The sequence below is a fragment of the Tachypleus tridentatus genome, chromosome 10 (assembly GCF_004210375.1).
Source record: "Tachypleus tridentatus isolate NWPU-2018 chromosome 10, ASM421037v1, whole genome shotgun sequence".
NCBI classification, from domain to species: domain Eukaryota; kingdom Metazoa; phylum Arthropoda; class Merostomata; order Xiphosura; family Limulidae; genus Tachypleus; species Tachypleus tridentatus.
This window is the reverse complement of record NC_134834.1, coordinates 190,255,919-190,282,960: the sequence shown is the minus strand read 5'-3', so window position 1 is coordinate 190,282,960 and position 27,042 is coordinate 190,255,919. Positions and strand designations below refer to the sequence as shown.

Sequence of the window (27,042 nt, the reverse complement as noted above, 5' to 3'; positions counted from 1 at the left end):
GCTATAAGAGATTGTATTTAATTTATCTTGATGTTGTAATATATCGGATGTTTATGAAGATGACGTATTGAAAGAGAAAAGCAACAAACAGGTTGGTCGAATGAAGGCAGCAGAGCGGGAGTAGTTCAGGCTGACTCGTAGCGGGAGTAGTCCGGGCTGACTTGTAGCGGGAGTAGTCCAGGCTGATTCGAAGCGGAAGTAGTCCGGGATGACTCGTAGCGGGAGTAGTCTAGGCTGACTCGTAGCGGGAGTAGTCCAGGCTGACTTGTAGCGGGAGTAGTCCGGGATGACTCGTAGCGGGAGTAGTCTAGGCTGACTCGTAGCGGGAGTAGTCCGGGATGACTCGTAGCGGGAGTAGTCTAGGCTGACTTGTAGCGGGAGTAGTCTAGGCTGACTCAGCAGGAGTAGTCCAGGATGATTCATGTAGCAGGAGTAGTCCAGGCTGACTCGTAGCAGGGAGTAGTCTAGGCTGACTCGTAGCGGGAGTAGTCCAGGCTGACTTGTAGCAGGAGTACTCAGGCTGACTCATGCAGGGAGTAGTCCGGGATGACTCATAGCAGGGAGTAGTCCAGGATGACTCATGTAGGGAGTAGTCTAGGCTGATTCATGTAGCAGGAGTAGTCCAGGCTGACTCGTAGCGGGAGTAGTCCGGGATGACTCGTAGCGGGAGTAGTCCAGGCTGACTCGTAGCGGGAGTAGTCCGTTATGACTCGTAGCGGGAGTAGTCTAGGCTGACTTGTAGCGGGAGTAGTCTAGGCTGACTTGTAGCGGGAGTAGTCCGGGATGACTCGTAGCGGGAGTAGTCCGGGCTGACTCGTAGCGGGAGTAGTCTAGGCTGACTTGTAGAAGAATGAAAAGAAGAAGCAAACCAATAAAACATTAAACGCCCCCTGTTCAGGGCCACAAGGTGGCTGGGATCTATAAATCCAAATGTCTCAGAATGTAGGGGGAAGCGGGAATACCGCGAGAAAACCCACTTTCACAAGACAGGCGCTGAATAATCTACCTGTCTTGTGCCCAGTGCTGGAATTCACAAGAAAACATCGAATTATAATTAGACAATCAATTGAAATATTGTATTCAGTTTAACTGTTTGAGGTCTTGAAGGCTAATCTCCCTGTCTTGTGACCAGAGCTGAAATGAAGAAGAAAAACATCGAGTTATTATTCGTCACTCAATTGAAATATGATCAGCTTTACTTTGAGTTCTTGGAAACTAGATGTGCGTTATTTGGAGATGTTATTTTGTGTGGGGCGCATGTCATGGTATGTACTTTGGCAGTTAGGGAATTTCGTGCCTCTGCGTTTTTATAGTTTTTATGGGCTAGTGTTGTGAGGCGATCTGTGATAAGCGGTATGTTGCAAATAGTATGTATGTATTTGATAGAAGTGCATATGGATAGTCTATTTGCCATTCTTAAAACTCTGTTCTCTTGAAGTTGAAGTGATCTGGCTGTGGTATTTTTCATATTATATGTGATTGGGGCTCCGTACTCAATTAGAGGACGAATGTAGGCTTTATAAATTTTAACAAGGGTATCGGGTGTGCAGCCTTTGTCGCTTCCAGTTATAAGTTTTAAATGGTATATTCTATTGCTAACACATTTGTTGATCGTTTTGAAGTGTTGTGTCCAGGAGAGTCGCGTGTCAAGTGTTGTGTCCAGGAGAGTCGCGTGTCAAATGTCATCCCAAGAAATTTGACGTATGAATTTAATTGGATTTTATTGCTTCCTAATTGTAGATTTATTTTTTCAAGTTTTTATGATGTTTATTGAGGCTGTGGGAGTATATCTTACAACAATGCGTAGAGTTTTATGCGGATAATTATTCTATATACTTGTTTATTGTTAACTTCTACACTTGATAATTTGTGATTATATTTGTTAAACTAAGTTTAGCTCTGATTTCATAGTTCTAGGTTTTCTAGCCTCTCAAGCATATAATAATAGAAGTAACAATATTGGAATCAGTTTGATTACATTGTGTACTCGGTGTTAAAAAAAGTAAAATGTAAGAAATTAAACGTGTTTGCTGCTGACCAGTTGTTTCGCTATTGGTTGGTGGTTCAAAACTAGAGACTGCGCTAATAAACGTGAGCTGACATGACTTCGTGATAGGAAGTAGGAGAATCGGTGTTAGACTCCTCTAACACGTCAGTACATCGACCATCGAGGACTTATTTCACCGGAAGTAGGAGAACCGGTGTTAGACTCCTCTAACACGTCAGTATATCGACCATCGAGGACTTATTTCACCGGAAATAGGAGATCCAGTGCTAGAAATTCTCTAACACGTCAGTATATCGACCATCGAGGACTTATTTTACTGGAAATAGGAGATCCAGTGCTAGAAATTCTCTAACACGTCAGTAGATCGACCATTGAGGACTTCTTTCATCGGAAGTAGGAGAACCGGTGCTAGAAATTCTCTAACACGTTAGTATATCGACCATCGAGGACTTATTTCATCGGAAGTAGGAGAACCGGTGTTAGACTCCTCTAACACGTCAGTACATCGACCATCGAGGACTTATTTCACCGGAAATAGGAGATCCAGTGCTAGAAATTCTCTAACACGTCAGTAGATCGACCATTGAGGACTTCTTTCATCGGAAGTAGGAGAACCGGTGCTAGAAATTCTCTAACACGTCAGTACATCGACCATCGAGGACTTATTTCACCGGAAATAGGAGATCCAGTGCTAGAAATTCTCTAACACGTTAGTATATCGACCATCGAGGACTTCTTTCATCGGAAGTAGGAGAACCGGTGCTAGACTCCTCCTATTGAAAGTTTAAATTAATGTTGCAAACTTTCTGTGTTAACCTAAAATGACCTAAGAAGGTCAAAATGTGTTCTGTACTTTATTTTAATTAAAGTTTTAATACCCAAACCAGCCGTTTTGAGAATACATTTTTACTTCAAGTGGGTTTCTCGTCATCACGAAATACATTCCTTCTTTCTACGTATGCACAAAATCGCCAAAACAAATACGTAATTATTTTGTAAAGAAGGGACATTAAAATAAGTGTTTGTATAAGGCAGAATGTTTGTCTCGTTAACATTAAAATAAGTGTTTGTATAAGGCAGAATGTTTGTCTCGTTAACATTAAAATAAGTGTTTGTATAAGGCAGAATGTTTGTCTCGTTAACATTAAAATAAGTGTTTGTATAAGGCAGAATGTTTGTCTCGTTAACATTAAAATAAGTGTTTGTATAAGGCAGAATGTTTGTCTCGTTAACATTAAAATAAGTGTTTGTATAAGGCAGAATGTTTGTCTCGTTAACATTAAAATAAGTGTTTGTATAAGGCAGAATGTTTGTCTCGTTAACATTAAAATAAGTGTTTGTATAAGGCAGAATGTTTGTCTCGTTAACATTAAAATAAGTGTTTGTATAAGGCAGAATGTTTGTCTCGTTAACATTAAAATAAGTGTTTGTATAAGGCAGAATGTTTGTCTCGTTAACATTAAAATAAGTGTTTGTATAAGGCAGAATGTTTGTCTCGTTAACATTAAAATAAGTGTTTGTATAAGGCAGAATGTTTGTCTCGTTAACATTAAAATAAATGTTTGTATAAGGCAGAATGTTTGTCTCGTTTTCTGATGTGTGTTTAAATTATATTACTTTTCAAATTAGCTGGTTTCTAATATTTCCCTGGCTTCGGTGAAAAAGGTGTGATTTGGTTCAGTAGTTGTCTTTTATATTAGCTCTTTCAGAAATACAACCAAGTACCTGCTTAGACCGAGTGTTTCTGTATGATTCGGAAAAAAATATTAGTTATCTTGACTCGTCTCTTGCGGGGATAAAGTCAGATAACCGTTCGTAGTAACTGAAATATATTACCACTTTTCGTATTTTAACAAGGATGTTACTGAGCTTGCATCAGTGGAACTGTTAATTGTTTAAGGCCCAGGAATGCTGCTACGTTATTAATAAGTGCCAATACGATACATGTTTCTGGATTTATAATGGACATGGCTCTTTGTGTGTTTTCTAGGGACGTGCTTCAAGGCAAGCTCGAAAAACGGGGGCTCGAAGCTCACCAGGTTGCTGTATACGTTGATACTTCCTCCACAGCGATTCCGTTGACCTATGACACGTCAAGACTGGGAGGGAACCATCTTTATATTAAATGTAATGTTGTTGTTTTTTGTATTCATTATGAAAATAATATTTGAAAAATAATTTCATATAAATTTCTATCATTTAGAAAGGTCGGTCAGCTGAGGTGAGTTGTCTTTACCACAGTGTTGTCTAATGATCAGAAGCGGACGAAACGATCAAATGACACCTTGATCAACCATTGATTTTTTATGTCCATCAAAAATAAATAATGTATTCCTGATCTTCAACTAGTCATAAAAATAACATTCGAAGCATGGAATTTGATAAACTTATGTTCATATCTTATTTGGCCTGGCATGGCCAGGTGGTTAGGATGTTTGACTCGTAATTTGTGGATCGTGTGTTCGTATCCCCGTCACACCAAACATGCTCGCCCTTTCAGCTGTGGGAGTGTTATAATGTGACGATCAATTCCCCCTATTCTTTAGTAGCCCAAGGGTTGGTGGTGGGTGGTGATGACTAGCTACTTTCCCTCTAGTATTTCACTGTTAAGTTACGGACAGCTAGAGTAGATAGCCGTCGTGTAGCTTTGGGCTAAATTAAAAACAAAGGAATAGTTTTATATTAGTTCTTTGGAGCTAACGGGGAATTCTAAATTCGTCAAAATCTATCATAAAAAAACAACATTCGGTCAGTAACTAATAAACATTGACAAATGTTACGTTTGGAAAATGGTTCACCATAACCTTTAGAAAGGTAAGGAATCCATTCTATGTTATTAACCGGGAAATAAAGAATTTGTTTATTGTTGTTTGATACTTTGGGAAATGTTAGTCTGTTACCTAAAAATTATAACTACAAGACAAAGTACAGGTGACAGAAATATGTCTAATTAGTAATAGTTTATATGAAGTATTTAAAGCCACCTTGCCCTGATGGAAGAATCGCACATGATTAAGTCATGTGTTTTGTTTTTCTCATGAAAGCTGTAATAAGGGGTGCATGAAACAGCAATACTGTTATTACGATGTGAAATACGGAATTATCAGTTTCGGTATTTTTTCCATATAGTATAATTAAGTGCGTATGTAAAAACAATACCGAATATGGAATGCGAAATTTTTAGATTTGGGGATGGTTTTTAGTTACAACTTTGATAGACTTTCGAGGGGTTTGTAGAGGTCGTTTATGAGCCAAGTGTAAATTCTAAGACATGCCCTTAAACTGTCATTCACTCCGACTTGTGTTACTTGCACTTTGTAGTCTGTAGTACTGCAAGGCTTAAGAACTCTTGTAATGAGTGAAAGGTCTCACCCGCAGTGGTGTACAACAAACGAAGTGTGGTTGGAAGGCAGCCATACACTTTTTCTCCAGAATATCTTCAATGACCCAGTGAAAACTGATGCGATTTAAATTACTATCAGCCGTACTGTGCTGTTATAACACACATGCCATCACAATCCGGCCCTAGGCCATTTTTTGTCTTGTTTGAACTTTGTGTTCAACGAACCTGTCTCTCTAAAACCGACAAGAACTGCCAATCGCAATATCGATTTTGGCGCTCCTTGGAAAGGGCGATCTACGCAGGAGCACACGTCTCCGACCCTAAGGGCCGACCCTGAATACTAATGTCCTAATTATCAAATACACTAAAGTTGCCCTAAGACAAAATATTTTGCGTTTACTAAGTTGCTGACCATGTTTAGAAAACACTCGTGGACAAAACAATTTGGGGTTTCTTTACTCTGTAATAAATATCACATGAAACTGTTATAGTAAAGCATCATGCCCAAATTTCCATCTGTGAGATGGAGCTCTTAATATCGCACGCTTGTTTCTTTTCTAAATTTGGCATTTTTTTTTCTTTTTACTTCGATTCTGTGTGTGTGTCTTTTATATAGCAAAGCCACATTGGGCTATTTGCTGAGTTTACCGAAAGAAATCGAACCCCTAATTTCAGCGTTGTAAATTCTTAGACTTACTTTATTGCGGTTAACCAAAGACTATTTTCGAAGATGAAACCGGCCCGGCATGGCCACGTGTGTTAAGGCGTGCGACTCGTAATCTGTGGGTCGCGGGTTCGCATCCCCGTCGCGCCAAACATGCTCGCCCTTTCAGCCGTGGGGGCGTTATAATGTGGCGGTCAATCCCACTATTCGTTGGTAAAGAGTAGCCCAAGAGTTGGCGGTGGGTGGTGATGACTAACTGCCTTCACTCTAGTCTTACACTACTAAATTAGGGACGGCTCGCACAGATAGCCCTCGAGTAGCTTTGTGCGAAATTCAAAAAACAAACAAACAAGCAAAGATGAAACACTCAAGTGCACGTGAAAGATTAACTTCCTGCCACTTATACATTACGTGAATGTAAATAAATCATAATACTGTGTAGTGATTTTCTCTAAAGTTGATAGTTCCATCCCACCCACCAACCTACCCATAGCCGATAGTCCTGCAGTGAGCTTGAGGGTTTATTATACTAACATCTGGAGTTTGAAACCTCGTGATTGGCACAGAGCGCAGATAGCCAATTTAATCCGGGAGCTAAGGGCTGATCATTTCTTATGTTTTCTGATTCAGAGTGAAAAGTTGATACCACGATTTCAAGTGAAAATGACCAGAATGGAGTTGTTTGTTAATCGAAGTTTTCTTGCAACGGTACATTTTACTGACCAGAATGTTGGCAGTATTCGTGCATGTGAAGTTAAATTCCCTTTAGAGTAAAAATTTAAAGACCAAACCTCATTTGCTTAAGACGTTCCACGGTGGGACAGCGATTAGCCTACGAACTTACAACGCTAAAATCCGTGAGTCGAGCCCCTCAGAGAGTCCGATATGGTTTTGCAACAAAAAATAAAAATAAAACTTAAAACCTATCATTTCATTCGAAACTAATCAGATAAAATTAAAAATCAGTTTTTATATCATCAGTCTTATCATTTATGTACCCTGAATATAATGGAATCTTCTTTAGGAAAAAAACATTATTTTATTTCTCATATTAGCATCTGAAGATGCAAATTTATTCGTATCAGACAATGTTTCAACACACGAGTGCCTTAAAACAGAATAATTCATACTTATTTGTCACAAAGTCTGAAGATCCTAATCTGAGTCGCTTTCATCGCTTTTGACATCCGTGTCAATTCCACTTTCAAACATTTTCAGCGTGTTCATTTTCTTCAAATGACTTCTTGCTTTTACATTTTGAGAGGCTGCAAGAATCAATGCAGTTTAAAGGTTTTCATTGGGAAGCACCCTAGACATTTGAATTTTCCTGCAAAAAATGAATTCGAGGACTTTATCTAATAATGCTTTTTTCTTCATCCAATTGGATGCTAGCCATCCGTCCTCATTCATCTTCCAGCTGTGCTCCAATGGATTGCCAATCAGTAAATTTCTGATTGAAACTAACGCCATAGCATTATCGTTAAAAAAAAACAAAACATTATAAGTCAAATCAGGAAGAGCAACCTTGATATTACAATTTCAGATATCGAGAAGACGTAATTTATTTCCCGTATCAAGCTCAGTATGTATATGCGGATTCTTGGCTTCGTACTGTGATATACGACAAGAATGCCAATGTCCGTGTCGATTTTTGACAGAGACATATATTATTATAAGCTCCTTTTACGGACTCTCAGATTATTTTACCTCAGGCCTTTTAATTCCTTGATTTGAGTGGTAGGTTCTCTACGCCATACCAGATGAATAACTAACTTGTCTCGGCTGCAGTTGTCTAGGTGTCAATTAGAAACTGAACTGAAATGTTGTGCATCAGTTGTTTGCAATGCCGCCTCTTTGTTCGTTTTATAGCAGTATACACGTAAGCCTGAAAAATAACAACAACAACACACACTCTTGAGGATTTCTTGAAAAAAGTACAAGTAATATAGATACAAAATTCCAATATAGCACATGGTTTACACAGCCTAGACATCTCAATCTAATAAATGGTTCATATGGTTTAGGGATTCTTACCTAATACGTGGTTCATATGGCCTAAAGATCCTAAACTAATACGGGGTTTAGTTGGCCTAAACATCTCAATCCAATAGATGGTTCACATGGCCTTGACATCTCAATCCAATACGGCCCGACATGGCCAGGTGGTTAAGATGCTCAACTTGTAATCTCAGGGTCGTGGATTCGAACATGCTCGCCCCTTTAGCTGTGGGGGCGTTATAATGTGACGGTCCATCCCACTATTCGTTTGTCAAAGAGTAGTCTAAGAGTTGGCGGTGGGTGGTGATGACTATCTGCCTTCCCTCTGGTTTTACACTGCTAAATTAGGTACGGCTAGCGCAAATAGCCCTCGTGTAACTTTACGCGAACTTCAAAACCAAACAAACAATCCAATACATGGTTCATAAGGACTAGAGATCCTAATCCAATACGTGGTTTACATGGCCTAGACATTTCTCTCTAGCACATGCTTCATATGGTTTACTGATTCTAATCTATTACGTGCTTGATATGACCTAGACATCCAAATCTAACACGTGGTTTCATGGCCTAGAGATCCTAATCTAACACGTGGTTTTCATGACCTAGAGATTCTAATCTAACACGTGGTTTTCATGGCCTAGAGATCCTAATCTAACACGTAATTTTCATGGCCTAGAGACCCTAATCTATCACGTGGTTTTCATAGCCTGTATGACCCAGGCACCATTGTTTCCTATATTTTTAATCCATTTATGGAATGAATTTTTTTCATGTGTACCAGTGTCGAGGAAATGTCTGGATGTTTTTTATCTTTGGAATGAAGGGGAATTTCCAGACCATTGACCCTATTGATTCATTAGACCACTTTGCAATGATACCAATTAGTTATTTGGACCTTAGGTCTACTGGCTGTTAGGGCATGAAGGCCGTCAACGTTCTGAGACTCTTCACCATTACTGCGTATCATAATTCCCAAAAATCCTAATTAACAAGTGTTCTTCATGGCATAAGCACTCTAATCTAACACCTGTTTCATACGGTTTGGATACCCTAATCTAACACATGTTTTATATGGTTTGGGTACCCTAATCTAACACATGTTTCATATGGCAAGGACAATCTAATTTAACACATGTTTCATGTGGACTGGGTACCCTAATCTAACACATGTTTCATATGGTCTGGGTACCCTAATCTAACACATGTTTCATATGGCAAGGACAATCTAATTTAACACATGTTTCATGTGGACTGGGTACCCTAATCTAACACATGTTTCATATGGCAAGGACAATCTAATTTAACACATGTTTCATATGGACTGGGTACCCTAATCTAACACATGTTTCATATGGTCTGGGTACCCTAATCTAACACATGTTTCATATGACAAGGGCAATCTAATTTAACACATGTTTCATATGGACTGGGTACCCTAATTTAACACATGTTGCATATGGACTGGGTACCCTAATCTAACACATGTTTTATATGGTCTGGGTACCCTAATCTAACACATGTTTCATATGGACTGGGTGCCCTAATCCAACACATGTTTCATATGGTCTGGGTACCCTAATCTAACACATAATGGCTAACATATGTTTCATATGGTCTGGGTACCTAATCACATGTTTCATATGGTCTGGGTACCCTAATCTAACACATGTTTCATATGGCAAGGGCAATCTAATTTAACACATGTTTCATATGGACTGCGTACCCTAATTTAACACATGTTTCATATGGACTGGGTATCCTAATCTAACACATGTTTCATATGGACTGGGTGCCCTAATCCAACACATGTTTCATATGGTCTGGGTACCCTAATATAACATATGTTTCATATGGCAAGAACAATCTAATTTAACACATGTTTCATATGGACTGGGTACCCTAATCTAACACATGTTTCATATGGCAAGGGCAATCTAATTTAATACATGTTTCATATGGACTGGGTATCCTAATCTAACACATGTTTCATATGGACTGGGTACCCTAATCTAACACATGTTTTATATGGTCTGGGTACCCTAATCTAACACATGTTTCATATGGACTGGGTACCCTAATTTTACACATGTTTCATATGGTCTGGGTACCCTAATCTAACACATGTTTCATATGGCAAGAACAATCTAATTTAACACATGTTTCATATGGACTGGGTACCATAATCTAACACATGTTTCATATGGTCTGGGTACCCTAATCTAACACATGTTTCATATGGACTGGGTGCCCTAATCCAACACATGTTTCATATGGTCTGGATACCCTAATCTAACATATGTTTCATATGGCAAGGGTAATCTAATTTAACACGTCCTTATTTTGGCCCAGGCATCTCATGTTTCGTACACTAATATGTTACGGCAAACATTTAATGAGAAGGGCTATTTGTCTGGACGAAATTATTCAAGAAAACTTGCCAGAGATTTCAAAACTGGTTCCAAAAGTTCTAAGGCCACTTGCTATTTTGCCAATTCAACTTAGTTCGTTTTCTTTCTGTTCCAAGACGGCAGGAAAACCTTATATATACAAATATATATATCCGGCTTGGCACGGATTCTTTCTACATTCTAGAACTTTCGACCGTAAATTACACGTTGGCAAGAACGGTTTGCCGGTGAATACCCAATATCTGAAACCTCATCTAAACAGCCGTCGTTCGTTGTAAACGAGAAATTTTCAAGCTCAGTGATATTCACTGCCCCTTTCGAATTATTGTGTAGGAATAAAATCCTAGTTAACGCTGAAAAGATTTAGGTTTGTCTGATTTGACTTGACCAGAGGAATATTCACGTGTTCCCACTTTGTTATTAAACGTTGGTGACACTTCAAGCAGTCCCCTACATTTGACATTGAAAATGCTTCTTATTGCACGTATAAAACGCTGGAGGTGCCTTGAAAATTAGTAAAAAAATATGGCTATTCTCTATAATAAACTTATAACCTTCACACCATCCACTAGTGCCACCCTATTCGCTATATTCTAGAATTGCACTGTACTTGGCGAAATAAGACATTGCCTAACAAAGAATGTTTTGTGACTAAGAGTAGATTCGGTGCATGTTGTTACTATGGTAACTATAACGAATGACAAATGAAGAATTGTTTCTTTACTTCCGGGAAGATGGTTCCTGAGGTTTGTTTAGGGTTGGGAGCAGGGGTAAAATATTTAAATATTGCGTTTGATAACAATTTTAAAAGTTATTACAGTGATAACGGGCTGTAATGCATTTGTTGTTGTTTTTTAAGGCAACAGGGCTGTGTTCTTCGAACTGGCGGCTGGTAAGAGTTGCCCAAATGCATAAACAACGTTGTTGGGCTAGACGAGAAGCGGAACAGAAAGAAAACGAGCAGCACGCGGGAAGAGGGAAGAGTGGGACAAGAAAGGAGTGCTTCAAAACGATGCTCATTTGAATTTTTGACAAAGTTAAAAACACTGTGAGAAGACAATTCGGTTGAAATCCGGTGTTTTCTCTAAACAACCTGGAAATTAAGCTGGAAATCACAAATATCCATTTCAAACATTCTGAAATATGGAAAACAAAAGCCATAAAAATTGGCCTTGCAAAGAGCACGTAAGCCATACCATTGTATATTGATTGACCCATGTTTGTAACTCCAGGACAGGACCTGGGAGAGGCGAGCACTTTTACTCTGATGGATTATTTTACCATGAGTTAGATAATAGAATAAGCTCAATGATTGTGTAGTTTGACAGGTTCTGAGAACAGTTTCATTTTCCATAAAAAATAACTTATAATTTTATTATTTGTTTGTTTTTGAATTTCGTGCAAGGCTACTCGAGGGCTATCTGCGCTAGCCGATCCTAATATAACAGTGTAAGACTAGAGGGAAAGCAGCTAGTCATCACCACCCACCGCCAACTCTTTGGCTACTCTTTTACCAATGAATAGTGGGATTGATTGTTACATTATAACGCCCCCACGGCTGGAAGGGCAAGCATGTTTGGTGCGAACGGGATTCGAACACGCGATCCTCGGATTATGAGTCGAACGCCTTAACACTACCTGGCCACGTCGGGATCTTATAATTTAGACCGAATAACTCGTTTAAATCCATTTGATAGAACAAGGAAATCCAGCAAAATAGTTTTACACGAGTCAGATGTGCACAGTTAAAAAGTGTAGGCTAACACGTCTTTCCATGTAATTTTAATAAAATTTCAGTTTTTAAGGGGGACAAGAAGAACTATTATTATCAGTTAATTAAACATCTGTTTTTTTTCAGCCGTGGCGTAACAGCTCATATAATTCGTGATGACGACAAACTCTTTCTTTGTTAACCTGAAGATGACTTAAGAAGGTCGAAAATTTGTTCTCGGCTTTATTTTAACAAAAGTTATAATACCCATACCAGCCTTCTTGAAATACAGCTAAAAGAATGGCTCTGAAATTTGGTTTTTTCACGTACAAACCTTTATCTTATAACTCCATCTATTGATCGATTTGAGAGGTACTTACAGCTACATCTATTAAGAGTTCCCTCTTGTTTGGCTTTAGTTAAGAACAACGCGACTCTATGTGCTACCAGTGCCGTGCCAACCACGGGTATCGAAATCTGATTTTGAGTGTTATAAACCTCTATACTTACCCTTGAACCACTGGGGGGAGCCATTAAATAGAAATGATCCTTTCGATGTTTGTCCTGTCAGGATAGTCTCGAACATTGAATTTACGAAACACTGTAGCATTACGCATAAAAATGTGTCGCAGCTTGTATCTGAAAATTATGACCTGAAAATATTAAACAACACATATCACTTAAACGTCGTGTTTCCATAATGTGCTCTTTCAATGTGGCCTAATAGTCAGGACGCTCGACTCGCACTCTGTGGGTCGCGGGTTCGAATCTCCATCCCCGAACATACTTGCTCTTTCAGTCGTTGTGGGGTTTCTGATGTGACGTTCAATTCCATTACTAGTTTGGTAAAAGAGTAGCCCAAGAAATGGCGGCGGATGGTGTTGACCACCTACCTTCCCTCTAGTCTATTACTGCTAACTTAGAGACGATTAGGCAAGCACAAGTAACCTTCAAGTAGCTTTGTGTGAAATTCGGAACAAGCGATACCAATAATCTGAAGCATTGTAAGTAATTGCTTGTTTTGGACGTAATCAAACATTTACATATGTACAATGAAATTAGTTTTGCCCCATTCCCCTGTCGCTAGAAAGTGGGTTTCGATACCCATGGTGGGCTGAGCACAGATAGCCCATTGTGTAGTTTTGTGTTTAATTCCAAACAAATAAATCTTTAGTTCTTCAGTGGCACAGCTACACAGAGACCATTATATTGCTCCGTACTTAAATAAACAGCAAAACAAACGTAGCTTGATGTTTAACAAGAAACAAAATTATCAGTAGACACTGAACTGATACGAGTACATCTTTCTTAACGTCCCTCCCATCTCTACAGTGACAGAGCGGCATGTTCTGCGGATTTACAATACTAGTAATTGGGTTTCGACACCTGTGATGGGTATAACACAAACAGCCCATTGTGTAGCGTTATGCTTAACTACAAACAAATAAGAATCTTTCTCTTAGTGACTGAGGTAGAAAAACAAACCAATTTTAACATTTGTTCCACGAATAACTATCCTAATATCAATCATTCAGGGCCCGGTATGGCCAAGCGCGTTAAGGCGTGCGACTCGTAATCTGAGGGTCGCGGGTTCGCATCCGCGTCGCGCCAAACATGCTCGCCCTTTCAGCCGTGGGGGCGTTATAATGTGACGGTCAATCCCACTATTCGTTGGTAAAAAAGTAGCTCAAGAGTTGGCGGTGGGTGGTGATGACTAGCTACCTTCCCTCTAGTCTTACACTGCTAAATTAGGGACGGCAGATAGACCTCGTGTAGCTTTGCGCGAAATTCAAAACAAACAAAACAAAATTTAATATAAATCAAAAGAAAAATTCTATTTAATTATAAAAAAAACATCTGATAATCAAAACTTGTTTTAATAAAGGTGTGCTTTCTTTGTTGTTACTTTTGATAAGATAGAAGTAAGAAAGAAAGTGGCTTTGTTTCAATTAAACAACTGGAAGACAAGGAATGTTAAACCACAAATATTCTCCCCATTTGAAAAGTCTATTCTAAACCATCATAGCTTTGTTGTAAACTGTCTTACCGATACAAACGTGGTGGCTCGGCATGGCCAGGTGGTTAAGGCACTCGACTCGTAATCCGAGGGTCGCGGGCTCAAATCCCCATCGCACCAAACATGCTCACCCTTTCAGCCGTGGAGGAGTTATAATGTATCGGTCAATCCCACTATTCGTTGGTAAAAGAGTAGCCCAAGAGTTGGCAGTGAGCGGTGATGACAAAGCTGCCTTCCCTCTAGTCTTACACTTCCAAATTAGAGAGAGCTAGCGCCGATAGCCCTCGTGTAGCTTTGCGCGAAATTCAAAACAAACCAAACAAACTAAACCAGTCCCTGGGGAGTTTTATATAGATGGATATGACAATAGAGGTAGCCTTAATTATGAAGCTATTTTCTTATGTACGAATACAGAATCTGTTTCTATAGAGATGTCTGAATTATTTTTACGTGTATAAGAGGACGTGTTGTTATAGAAATATAAGAACTTTTTTTGCAGGTGTGATAACAGAACCTGTTGCTACAGGAATAACTAGGCTGTCTTTACACGTAATATAACTGATCGTGTAATATTCTGTTTATGTTATAAGTATTGAAATATCAGTATGTGCTTCTTAAAGTTTAATATAGTTTCCTTTTATTTATTTTTTCCCTCTGGTAAAAGATTCAAATGAAACTACTCCTGTCAACGTTTCCGGAAGTTCAAGTAATCGTGTTCCCGCAAGTAGAACAAGCAGTACCGGAAGTAGGGAGGAAAAGACACGGAAGATTTCTGGAGTAGGTTTAATTAAACTAGAACGTAAACAACACGTAAAATACTATAGGATTAGTGTTAACACTTCAACAGGGTTCCACGTGTCGATTGCCATGACGTTAAGGAACAACCACTTTTCAGGCTTAGCATTAGTAAGACTACCATTATTTCAGCTTAACAGATAGTTATAATAAAATCACCATTGTTCAAACTGTGTAGAAGACGGTTGTAAAAGAAACAGTTGATCATGCCCATGTGGTATTTTTATATCTAAACCTATATTATGGAAATAACATTAATCTATACAATATTTTTAATGACTGCAGAAGTAACCAAACACACGTGTTTCAGGGTTTTTTTTCCCCGACGGAGGGCCTAAGGTCACTTTTGGGGGTCACCTGTTTTAACCACTCCGTGCGTTGTCCGTCAGTCAGTCAGTAGACACTAAAATAACGTCACATTAGGAACGCTTAACATTGCAATTTGTATTGTCGTGAGATGAGTAAAACGTGCGTGTGCCATGAATCGCGAGAATAATTACACCTTCTGTAGGCTACAACACAGCATGACATATGAACTTCAAAAGCAAGAAATAGAAATATTTTTTACTCTTAAATTTTATTTTGTTTATTCTTGAAAGAGGACATTTTAGGGGACCCTGTGGAAGTAAGTGTCTCTTGCATAACTTTTTGTGTGTGTAGGAAATGAATAACATTTACTTAAAGACTGAATAAATACAAATATAGGGCTCGGCATGGCCAGGAGGGTTAAGGCGTGCGACTCGTAATCTGAGGGTCGCGGGTTCATCCCCTGTCGCGCCAAACATACCCGCCCTTTCAGTCGTGGGGATGTTATAATGTGATGGTCAATCCCACTATTCGTTGATAAAAGAGTAGCCCAAGAGTTGGCGGTGGGTGGTGATGACTAGCTGCCTTCCCTCTAGTCTTACACTGCTAAATTAGGAACGGCTAGCACAGATAGCCCTCGAGTAGCTGTGTGCGAAATTCCAAAAGACGAAACCAATTAAATATTTCAAATATTTTATAAGCCATTAAAAAGTTTGTTTGTTTGTTGGTTTTTTGGAATTTCGCACAAAGCTACTCGAGGGCTATCTGTGATAGCCGTCCCTAATTTAGCAGTGTAAGACTGGAAGAAAGGCAGCTAGTCATCACCACCCACCGCCAACTCTTGGGCTACTCTGTTACCAACGAATAGTGGGATTGACCGTCACATTATACGCCCCCACGGCTGGAAGGGCGAACATGTTTAGCGCGACGCGGGCGCGAACCCGCGGATTACGAGTCGCACGCCTTACGCGCTTGGCCATGCCAAGCCCCATTAAAAAGAAGTAAACACGACCACGTTTCAAAACTTTACCGAAAATGTTCCAAACATTTACTGATTTTGGAAGAATGAAGTCGAAACTGTAATGTGTTTGTTTGTTTGGAATTAAGCACAAAGCTACACAATGGACTTTCTGTGCTCTGCCCAAGAGGGGTATGGAAACCCGATTTCTGCAGACATATCGCTGTGCCAAATAACATATTTTCTATGTTCTTCAATTTGTAACAACTTTAAGACAAAAATAAGAATTTGAATGGAAATGGAGTGTGTTGTAAGTTTATGGGTAAATATTTTTAGGTTTGGAAATTGAGAAACATCAAAATACGCCATTCGAGTGAGAGAAGCAGTTCATGTGAGGTCCCACGTGTAGCTATGAGATACGAAAATATGGATTAAAAGCTAGTTTTCGTTTGTTTATTTATCCGTTTTCGAATTTCCGTGCAAAGTTTTAAACTGATAGACTAGAGGGCTATTTCTCACTATTCGATCAGAGAATGACAACCCAATAACTGGCAGTGTGGGTTGTATTCGACAACTTTCTTTTCTTTAGGTTCTGTTTAAAAATGGGGTCTTTTATCTAGAGACGTCTTATTCCTTATGTAAAAAGTTTGGCTTGACTTCGAAGTCATAAACTGATTTCACGATTCACGACAAATTGGAATGTCTCAACAAACTGAGAAAATCATTGTTTACCTTTTCCGGTGTAGCGCTTCTTACTGTAAGGATGATTCATTACGTGTGCCCGCGTGTGTGTTAGTGTCCATTACCTAGCATTAGCTGTCTCCTTCCCGTACGTTTTTGATATGGTAACTGGAAACTGTCCAACTGTGTACACAGGCTGTCTTGTTTGAAGATTATTGTTTCAGAAGGGAGATAAAAAACACGTGAATCAGAACGCATTTCAGAAGAGAAACCGTGAGAACGTGAATTATAAGAAAACTAGAAGAGAAACACAAAATATTTACAAATTAGTATCTATTTTACAAAAGTACTTTCTAAATACAGAATTTCTAGAACGATACAAAAGAATTTTAAATGCAGACACCGAAATCTAAGTCCACTTATCTCAGGCCTAGCGTTCTTTAGTTAAGCCTTTATTAAGTACGGCCTATGTTTGATAAAGAGATAAATGAACGCTGTAATTTGAGTATGTTTGAAAGGTTTCTGCTCCACCCGGTGGATTGAGAGGCATGACCTAATCATTGTCTTTCTAGAATTAATCCATGCAGTTACAGATGCCCTTGAGACCATATCAGGTTGGCAAGACAGAGATTCTGCCACGCAAGCCAATCAATTGTTGTGTTCTATAACACAACCAGAATTCATCATCACTCTACTTACCATTGCTAAATTGTTTTCCTTTAGTTTACCTCTGTGTAACTTACTGCAGCAACAAAACATTGATTTAGGTGCTGCGATGCATCACGCAGAAATAGTGGAAGATTTAATCCACTCAGAAATAATACTGTGAATGAATTTAACAACATTTTCTGTGAGACTCAAACTCTGTGTAGTGAGCTTCAAATTGACATCATAATACCAAGGTAGGCTAAAAGACAGATGTATCGTGCTAACCCACAAACCACTAGCCCTGAGGAGTACTTTAGTATTGTTGTACTTGTACCATTTGTTGATCACTTTCTTTAACAAATATGTGACCGTCTGTCCAGTCACAAAACTCTCCTTACAAACTTCATGTGTCTACTACCATCAGGAACTACCACAGAACGGTCAGAACCTACAGCACAACAATGTGACCAAATTAAAGAGTTGGTCAATATATTCAAGGCTGACATCGGTAGCACTTCACTAGTTGCAGTAGGTGAACTTAGGGTTTGGTACAAATCACTTGCGAACAACAGACCAAAAAATGTCATAGATGCATGTGCAATGTGTAATACAGAAATGTTCCCAGTCATTTCTAGACTGTTGAAAGTATTTGCCACACTGCCTGTGTCAACGAGCTCAGTGGAGCGTTCGTTTTCAACTCTCAGAAGACTCAAAACGTATTTGAGAAATACCACCACTGAAGATTGATTGAATGACCTGGCCTCATTATACATTCACCGTGATATTAAAGTTGAACCAAACTGTGTTATAGATATTCTGACAAGAACGAACAGGAGTTTGAGCCTTTCATAGATATTCGATTGTATTTCTCTAGTTCTGACAAAACTTGCTGTATTAAAAGTGTTCAATCAGAAATTTACATTTGACCATTTGTTGTGTGTGAAATTATCTGCCATGCAATCACGGATCTTTATGAAACTTCACAGGTGGCAACTGATCTTGTCTAAAAATTTTGGGTCCATGGAAGGGGGGTTAACCCTCCCCGGCTACGCCCCTGGTAAGATCAACACACCATTTCAGGAAAGACAAAACTGGTTATTGGTACAATAGATTTGTGAATGAAATTTGCGATAAAACAATTCTGCCTGGAAATCTGTCTTTAATCTATTAGAATGAGTTTGTATTATCACTTCCTGTATGTAGTTACTGGCCTAACTCACAATATAATGGAAAACGTCATTTCTTGGTTGGCTAGATTTAACGAGGATTGTCAAATGGTTTCCTATTTTCCATTATTGCATTAAACTTTCTCGTGTTTCCAGGTAAAGTTAAAAAAAAACCAACTAAAACTTATGTCAACTTTTAAATGATTTCTAGAACTTTTCTGTTATAAACCAGACAGAATACAAAGCAGTTACGTTTTCAGTCGAAATAAATGCTTTTTTTTTTTAATAGCTAAACACAAAGCTACAAAATAGGCTATTTATGCTGTACTCACCACGGGTATCGAAATTCGGGTGTAGAGCTATACCTTTTCAAGCTTTCCGCTGTGTCATGAGAGATGGGATGTTATTTTCACTTTACAATCACGTACCATTTGTTTGAAAAGATTTTTAGTTTGGAAATGTTCTTCTCTTTATGCCTTCGAAACTTTCGCTCTTATCTTTGTTTTTATTTTCGTAGTTTTTATGAGAACTTTTCATAATTGTATTAATTGTTGCTCTTCAGTTTTCATAAATATACACACGAACATATGTGTAAAACATTAATATTTAATAGTCAAGTAAAATAGAACAAAATCAAAAGGAAGAACTGCGTTAAAAAGAGAAAATCGAAACCTCTGACGAATAATATTTTCTAACAAACAAAAACAATCCCAAACAAAATAAAAGATTACAAAAATCAAAGTGATCACCAGGGTACAGGTTATAACGTGGGATATAAAATGTACCCTAGGTCTTGGAGGTGGTTGAAGATGTATGACTCACATTAAGGTGGGAATACGCCATCTATCAGATCAGTCTTAACTTCCGTTTGTCAGTCTCACATGAAGAAGTCCATAAATAGCAATAATAAAACAATCAAAATAAAGTAGGAAAGCGAGGGGTGGGTGCTGAAGCCCACAACATGTCACATCTATAACAGACTTCACTGTCTGCAGAAGTCGTCGGAAGGTGATTGCTCTTTCTACTTTGGAGCAGTGATGTTAAGTGACTCCTGTTAACAAAGTTAACACAATACTGTGAAGTCGTTATTTCAACAAACTTTGCGAATACCAGAAGGTTTGACAAACTGTGGTTTTCACACAGACAAGGAGCTGTATCGTTTGTTGTATTTGACCTTCCATCTAACTGTCAGCCATTTCATAAGTTACCATAAAATATCATGCGTTTATTTCTTAAGAACCGAGGCAGATGAGGCCTCTATATACAGTCAGCATATGAGGTTGCGATACGAAGGATCTGTGTTTCGAGACGCAATGTTGCACGTTTTACAGTTTCGGTTGCAGGTGCAATATAAGAATGAAAGTCAATATCATTATTGGTTCAAAGAGTCGGACACGAATAAAACTTTTCCTCTGTCCATTAGTTAAAAATTATGGACAACTGCACCTGAAACGTAGAAGTCTTTAAACGTTTATTCTTTTTGAGTTATTGCATTAAATAAGTTAGTTCATTTTCCATTTTCAACATTATATACTAAGTCAACAGTCAATACAAGCTGACGGACCACAAGAAAGGTGGCATACCAACACCAGATATTGTCAACCAAAAGACCTCACTACTCGAATAGCGGGATTTGACTGTTACTCTCATAACTCACTAACGGCCTAAAAGTGTGGAAGGCGATTATTAATGAACCATGGGTCTTCAGATTCACAGTTCAGCTCGCTGACCCAGATTTTGATGAAGAACCTGTCATCGGAGGCATCAGTTTGGCACGTGCTCGTAAGGATACTAAAACACCACTGCTGTCGTCGGTTTTAAGATCTCAAATTGCTAGTATAGAGTAAGTTTCTATACATTTAAAGTATACACACTGCTATTATTGCTTGATTCAGTAACTACGATTAAAACTACGTAAGACTGTAAAACGCAATTCAGTTTTTTGTACGCGATACCACATGACGTGTCAACAATAACAACAAGTTAAACACTGGCATGGCCAGGAGGTTAAGGCACTCGACTCGTAATTTGAAGGTCGCGGGTTCGAATCCCCGTCACACCAAACAAGCTCGCCCTTTCAGCCGTGAGGGAGTTCTAATGTGACAGTTAATCCCACTTATCGTTGGTAAAAGAGTAACCCAAGAATTGACGGTGGATGGTGATGACTAGTTGCCTTCCCTCTAGTCTTACACTGCAAAATTAGGGGCGGCTAGCGCAGATAGCCCTTGAGTAGCTTTGCGCGAAATTCCAAAAACAAACAATTATTGAAGACAATATTCAGACGCTGAGACTTTCACGCGACCCTCATGATGTCTCGTCGCGAGGTCTATTTGTTATGTATGAGCAGCAATTCGGTCGTCTGAGAGGCATGTTGCTGATGTATGCGATTACAGGGTAGGGATAAGCCCCCCCCCATCCTTCAGGGGTAACAGAATCTGCAGTTGATCAGAAATATAAGACATTAGTTTGTCTTGAAATCCCCCCAAAGCCAGCCGTCTATAATTTAATAGAGATAGGCTTGAGGAAAGACGTCACCAACCGCCAACGTTTGAACTGCTCTTTTACAAACGAATAATGGATATGATTGTCACAATATAACGCCCCTACGTTTGAAAGGGCGAGCATGTTCGGTGACGAAGATTCGAGCGCGTGCCCTAACCGCCAGACTCAGAAATACAAACAAATCACTGCGAAGCAATGTACGTATTTGAGATAATTTCATTTCACGAAAAGAACACTTGCATACATTACACTGAAACTTAGTGGAGTTCTAAAAGATGGACAAATATATTAAAATAAAACAAGACTTTCTAACACACGTTATTGAGGAAAACGTTTTTCATTTTGTATTTTTGCGCATGTTCGTGTCCGACAGACCTGAACACTTACCTGAACGAGTTGTCTTTTCTGACTTTCTGACTATCAATACGCATACATAACGGTAATAGTTTTATTTTCCGAAGTAAAATGTAGAATTATTATAATGTCTTCTGAGTTCTACTCTTACCTTTCAGGAACTTTGAAAACTGTAAGTTTTGTGGTTCGGCGGGGATATTTGTAAGTAACCTGTTGTGAAAATGGAAAACTCGAAAATAGTATCGAAATATTGTAAAAGCCTGATCCGTTTGATTAGTTTTCTTAATATATATATTACTATGTTACGAGAGATTATATGTGGTCTCTATTTTGTATGGTTTTTCCTTAAGTATAACAAATTTTTAAGGAACAGCTTGTGGATTCTTGTTACCTACCATATGATGTAAAACTTTCTTTAACTTCTGTCGTCTATAGAGCCAACGTAGCGGTCGAAGGAGCGCACTGTCCACGGAAGACATAAGTGATCCAGCCGTCAGTAGTCTTTTGAGCTTACACGATGGTTCTAGCAGAGCATCCAAGACGAAGGCATCTTTGGCAAGGAAGTCGGGGATCTTTTCGAACGCGTCGAAGACGGTAAGCTCGTGTGGTCATCAGAAAGAAATGTTTTCTGATCTGTAGAATCGAGAATCGAGTCTACTTGCTGATGTCATGGTTGCCTCCAAAGCGTGATGGTCAAGCCTCATTATTCGATTAAAAGTAGTCCAAGTGTTGGCGGTGGGTAATGTTTACCAGTAATGCCGAGCGATTATCACCTTTATATGTCGTTACAAAGTCGACTCGATATTTGTAAATAATTATCGAATATTCTACCAAAATCGTCTTAATAATAGCAATAAAAATAAAAATGTAGACGCAAGTTTCTTGGGTAAATATATTTTTAATAGTTGTCATCAATGCCCGGCATAGCAAGATGGTTAAGGCCTCGTAATCCGAGGGTCGCGGGTTCGAATCCCCGTCACACCAAACATGTTTGACCTTTCCGCTGTGGGGGCGTTATAATGTTACGGTCAATCCCACTATTCGTTGGTAAAAGAGTAGCCCAAGACTTGGCTGTGGGTGGTGATGACTAGCTGCCTTCCCTCTAGTCTTACATTGCTAAATTGAGGACGGCTAGCGCAGATAGCCCCCATGTAGTTTTGCACGAAAATAACAAACAAACAGACAATACTTGTGCTCAACAATTAATAATAGATCGTAGTTAAAAGCAGTTAATAACAACTACAAAACCAAGAGAGCTAATACTTCCGTTACGTATCGTTGATGATATTCGGTTTTCAAAAGTGTAGAAAAATGTATCGATTTGTCCGTCATTATCAGCGGATACTGATAACGTTCGGCAGGAAAATGAGGAATGTCATTCACCAAAACTCCACCAAGTTTCATCAAGGTCCAATAATTTTTGACTGAGTTACGGAGCAAAATAGTGTGAAAAATCGGTTACCATGGTAAGATATACGGTCATGTGAAAAAGGTAGGACACCCTATGAAAGCCTGTATATTTGCAGGGTCCAGGTCCGCTTCAGTTTTAATTTTTGTACAGATGGTCTCACATGATCCTCAAGCACCCTCTGATACACAGTAGAATTCATGGTGGATTCTATGATTGTGAGCTGTCCAGGTCCTGCTGCAGCAAAGCAGCCCCAAACCATGACACTTTCACTTCCATGCTTCACAGTTGGTATGAGTTTCTTTTCCTGGAATGCTGTATTTGGTTTATGCCAAACATGTCCTCTGTTATGGTGTCCAAATAATTCAATTTTGAACTAATCTGTCCAAAGAACATTATTCCAGAAGTCCTGGTCTTTGTCTACATTTTCTCTGGTAAATTTCAGTCTGGCCTTGATGTTTCTTTTAGAGAGCAAAGGTTTCCTCCTTGTACACCTCCCATGCAAGTTAAACTTGTGCAGTCTCTTTTTGATTGTAGAGGCATGCACTTTCACATCAACAGTAGCCAGAGCCTGCTGTAGGTCCCGTGATGACATGTCAGGGTGTTTGGAGACCTCTTTTAGCATCTTGCGGTCTGCTCTCGGGGTGAACTTGCTTGGACGACCATACCTGGGTATGCTGGCAGTTGTTTTGAAAGCCCTCCACTTGTTGACTATTTCCGGACAGAGGAATGGCTGCTCTCACCATGGTGCTCACTCTCACTTCAACAGTCAGGAGCACACCAAACTAAATGTCTGCGGTTTAAATAGGGCAAGCCTCATTCACAATGCTGAGTAACGATCTTCTAATCACGTGCTCCTGGTGTGATACACCTGTGTTTGAGTTGAGCCATTTTAAGTGGTAATAAATGTGGGGGTGTCCTAACTTTTTCCTCAGTTAGAATACGCATTTTTGTAGAATTACATTTACAGAAGATCTTGAAAAATATTTTCTTCAGTTGTAATTGTTCAGTTATAGTCCTATAATCTCCCAGTATTTTAAATATTGAGATTAAATATCTATATATCCAAAAGTGTTACAAAAATACACAGGCTTTCATAGAGTGTCCTAACTTTTTCACATAACTGTACGTAAATTTGGATTTTCCTGATCTTGAGACCTTTGACCCTCCATGGTCCAAATGTATACCAGCTATCTTTTTGAGACATGTAGCTCACATTCAGGGATAAAAACACAACTTTTGTTTGAAAGGCACAAGCATGGACTACTGGTAATTTAACTTTGTGGTCACAAGTCCTTGATGAGAAACAGTTACTATCTCGCTGTTTCTCGTTCTTATGTTTCTTCTTGTGACGAGAGCAGCAGCTCAGGATGTTTCTTCATGAATGATACAAACACGACATTCAGTTTTTAGGTACTAATGGAATGTTTATTTTAAAAATCTAAGTTTCGTTTGATAACTCAACACTAATGACTATCTCTCATCATTCTAGAAAACTAGAGACGGCTAGTGCGAAAAGCCAAAGCTGTCGTGTAACTTTGCGCAGCTTTCTGAAACACCTAACCAGCTGGTCGGTTGCGTCTTCATATTACACCTAACCAGCTGGTCGGTTGCGTCTTCATATTACACCCAACCAGCTGGTCGGTAGTGTCTTCATATTACACCCAACAAGCTGGTCGATAGTGTCTTCTTATTACAACTATCCAGCTAGTCGATAGTGTCTTCATATTACACCCAACAAGCTGGTCGATAGTGTCTTCTTATTACAACTATCCTGCTGGTCGATAGTGTCTTCATATTACACCCAACAAGCTGGTCGATAGTGTCTTCTTATTACACCCAACAAGCTGGTCGATAGTGTCTTCTTATTACAACTATCCAGCTGGTCGATAGTGTCTTCATATTACACCCAACAAGCTGGTTGATAGTGTCTTTTTATTACAACTATCCAGCTGGTCGATAGTGTCTTCATATTACAACCAACAAGCTGGTCAGTAGTGTCTTCATATTACAACCAAACAAAAGGATGGCACTGTCTTCATATAAGAGCCAACCACGTGAATGGTACTGTCTTCATCGTAGTTTCCAGAGATTTTAAATGTTTTTAACTAAATAATTAATTTAGTTTTATATTTGTATTCTTGGAATCGAGAACAAAAGTATAAGAAACGATTGGTTTCATTTGTTATTAAGTGCGTAACTACACCATGAACTATCTTTGTTCCACTTACAACAGGTATCGAAACCCGACATTTAGCCTCATAATTCAGCAAATTTATCGTTGACACACTGGGAGGTTATAAGACATACTAAATAAAATTTATGCTGAGTTGTTCTTATCAGATATAACAGTGTCTGTGTTCAGTAAAGTAATGACGAGAAACCCACTTGAAATGAAAACGTATCTGAAGACAGTTGGTATAGGTATCAACACTTTGACCAAAATAAAGCGGAGAACAACGTTTCGACCTTCTTAGGTCATCTTCAGATTGCAAACTCTCTCTTTGTTAACCTAAAGATGACCTAAGAATGTTGTTCTCTGATTTATTAGTAAAAGTGTTAATTCCCATACCAGCTGAGCTGAGATAATTTTTACAAGGGAGGGAGTATTAACTGTCATTTAGTTATAACTTATGTGTTCATAAATAAATAAACAAAAACATACACAACAACGACCACGTGCAACTGTTTCAAACAATGTTCAAACTATATTTCAAAGTAAAATAAAAATCAATAAGTATAAGACAGATCGAACTAAGTATGATATTAAGTATTCATACCTTTATTATTATGGTAGCAATTCTTCCACTAATAATTAGGTTAGGCGGAGTTATTTATTAATGCGTATTAGCACAGAATCGACGTAACGGTGATCCAGCATTTCTCCTTAGCAATATAAATATAGAGCTTCTCCCCCGATGGTAAGCTTGAGGGCTGATAAGGTATAAAATACTTACCTATTTAACACCTCTCCGTTAAAACAAACACATTTATCTTTGAATATGGGTAGCTTGGCTCGGTTTTCTTTTTCTTAGTTTTAACTGACGTCAGTAATTCTTTGGTTTGGTTTGTTTTGAATTTCGTGCAAAGCTACTCAAGGGCTATCTGCTCTAGTCGTCACTAAGTTAGCAGTATAAGACTTGAGGGAAGGTAGTTGGTAATCACCACCTGTCGCCAACTCTTGGGCTACTCTTTTACCAACAAATAGTAGGATTGACCGTCAAATTATAACGCCCCCACGACTGAAAGGACGAGCATGTTTGGTGTGACGGGGATTCGAAACCTCGACTCTCAGGTTACGAGTCGAATGCCTTAACCACCTGACTAGGCTGGGCCCAGGCATTCTTTCAAAATATCTTCGATAATAAGTTAAATTTTGGTTTTATCTTTAGTTTAGACAATAACAACGACGTTTCTAGCACCAATAATTAAGCGAAATCCGATGTTTAGGTAACTTTAAATATCATGGGTTCATCTGATTTTCTTTATCGGATTTTTTATTTTACTTTTAAGGACATCAATTGTACGGTATGGAGTCCTTTAATGTATCAAATTTTGAAAGAAACCAATGAATTTTTTTCTCAAACTCGATCATCAAATATAAAGGTGTTTATTGCTAGCCAGCTTGAGAAAGTTATAATTAATTTGAAAAAAAATATATAAACCATAAATTAATCTTTATTTGTAGTCGAATTGATGAAAACAGAAGAAGTCTGGAACAGTAAGGTCGAGGCTTAGTTAAAATTACTTTAAGAGGGAAGTTTTGGTTGTAGTTAACCCTAGATATTGAATATTCTATACCAGTTAATGGAAACATTTTTATCTCGAAGCCAAAACCACTAGTGACGTTTATTGAGTACAAGTTTCTATTGAACTAAAATATGAAATATTAACCCACATCATTTAAAACTACACCGCATTTCGTAAAACTAATGTAATATTCAATTTGCAAAATGTTTGATTTTTAGTGAATGTATATATATATATATTAATATAAATGAATATATAAGTGTAATACTTGTACTTATATTAATTGTTAACAGGCGATTTAATCAGCACTGTAAAAAAATAA

The 27,042-nt window shown here is 38.6% G+C and overlaps 1 protein-coding gene across 1 annotated transcript in view; it reads left to right on the top strand.

The window, feature by feature from the left end:
* The window catches only part of LOC143228607 (pleckstrin homology domain-containing family G member 5-like), a 54,931-nt gene that overhangs the window by 21,967 nt on the left and 5,922 nt on the right, over positions 1 to 27,042 (top strand). Inside the window, exons 4-6 of the mRNA XM_076459833.1 lie at positions 3,999 to 4,135; positions 14,817 to 14,929; positions 21,998 to 22,156. Of these exons, the coding sequence (XP_076315948.1) occupies positions 3,999 to 4,135; positions 14,817 to 14,929; positions 21,998 to 22,156 (409 nt within the window). The remainder of the gene's footprint in view (positions 1 to 3,998; positions 4,136 to 14,816; positions 14,930 to 21,997; positions 22,157 to 27,042) is intronic.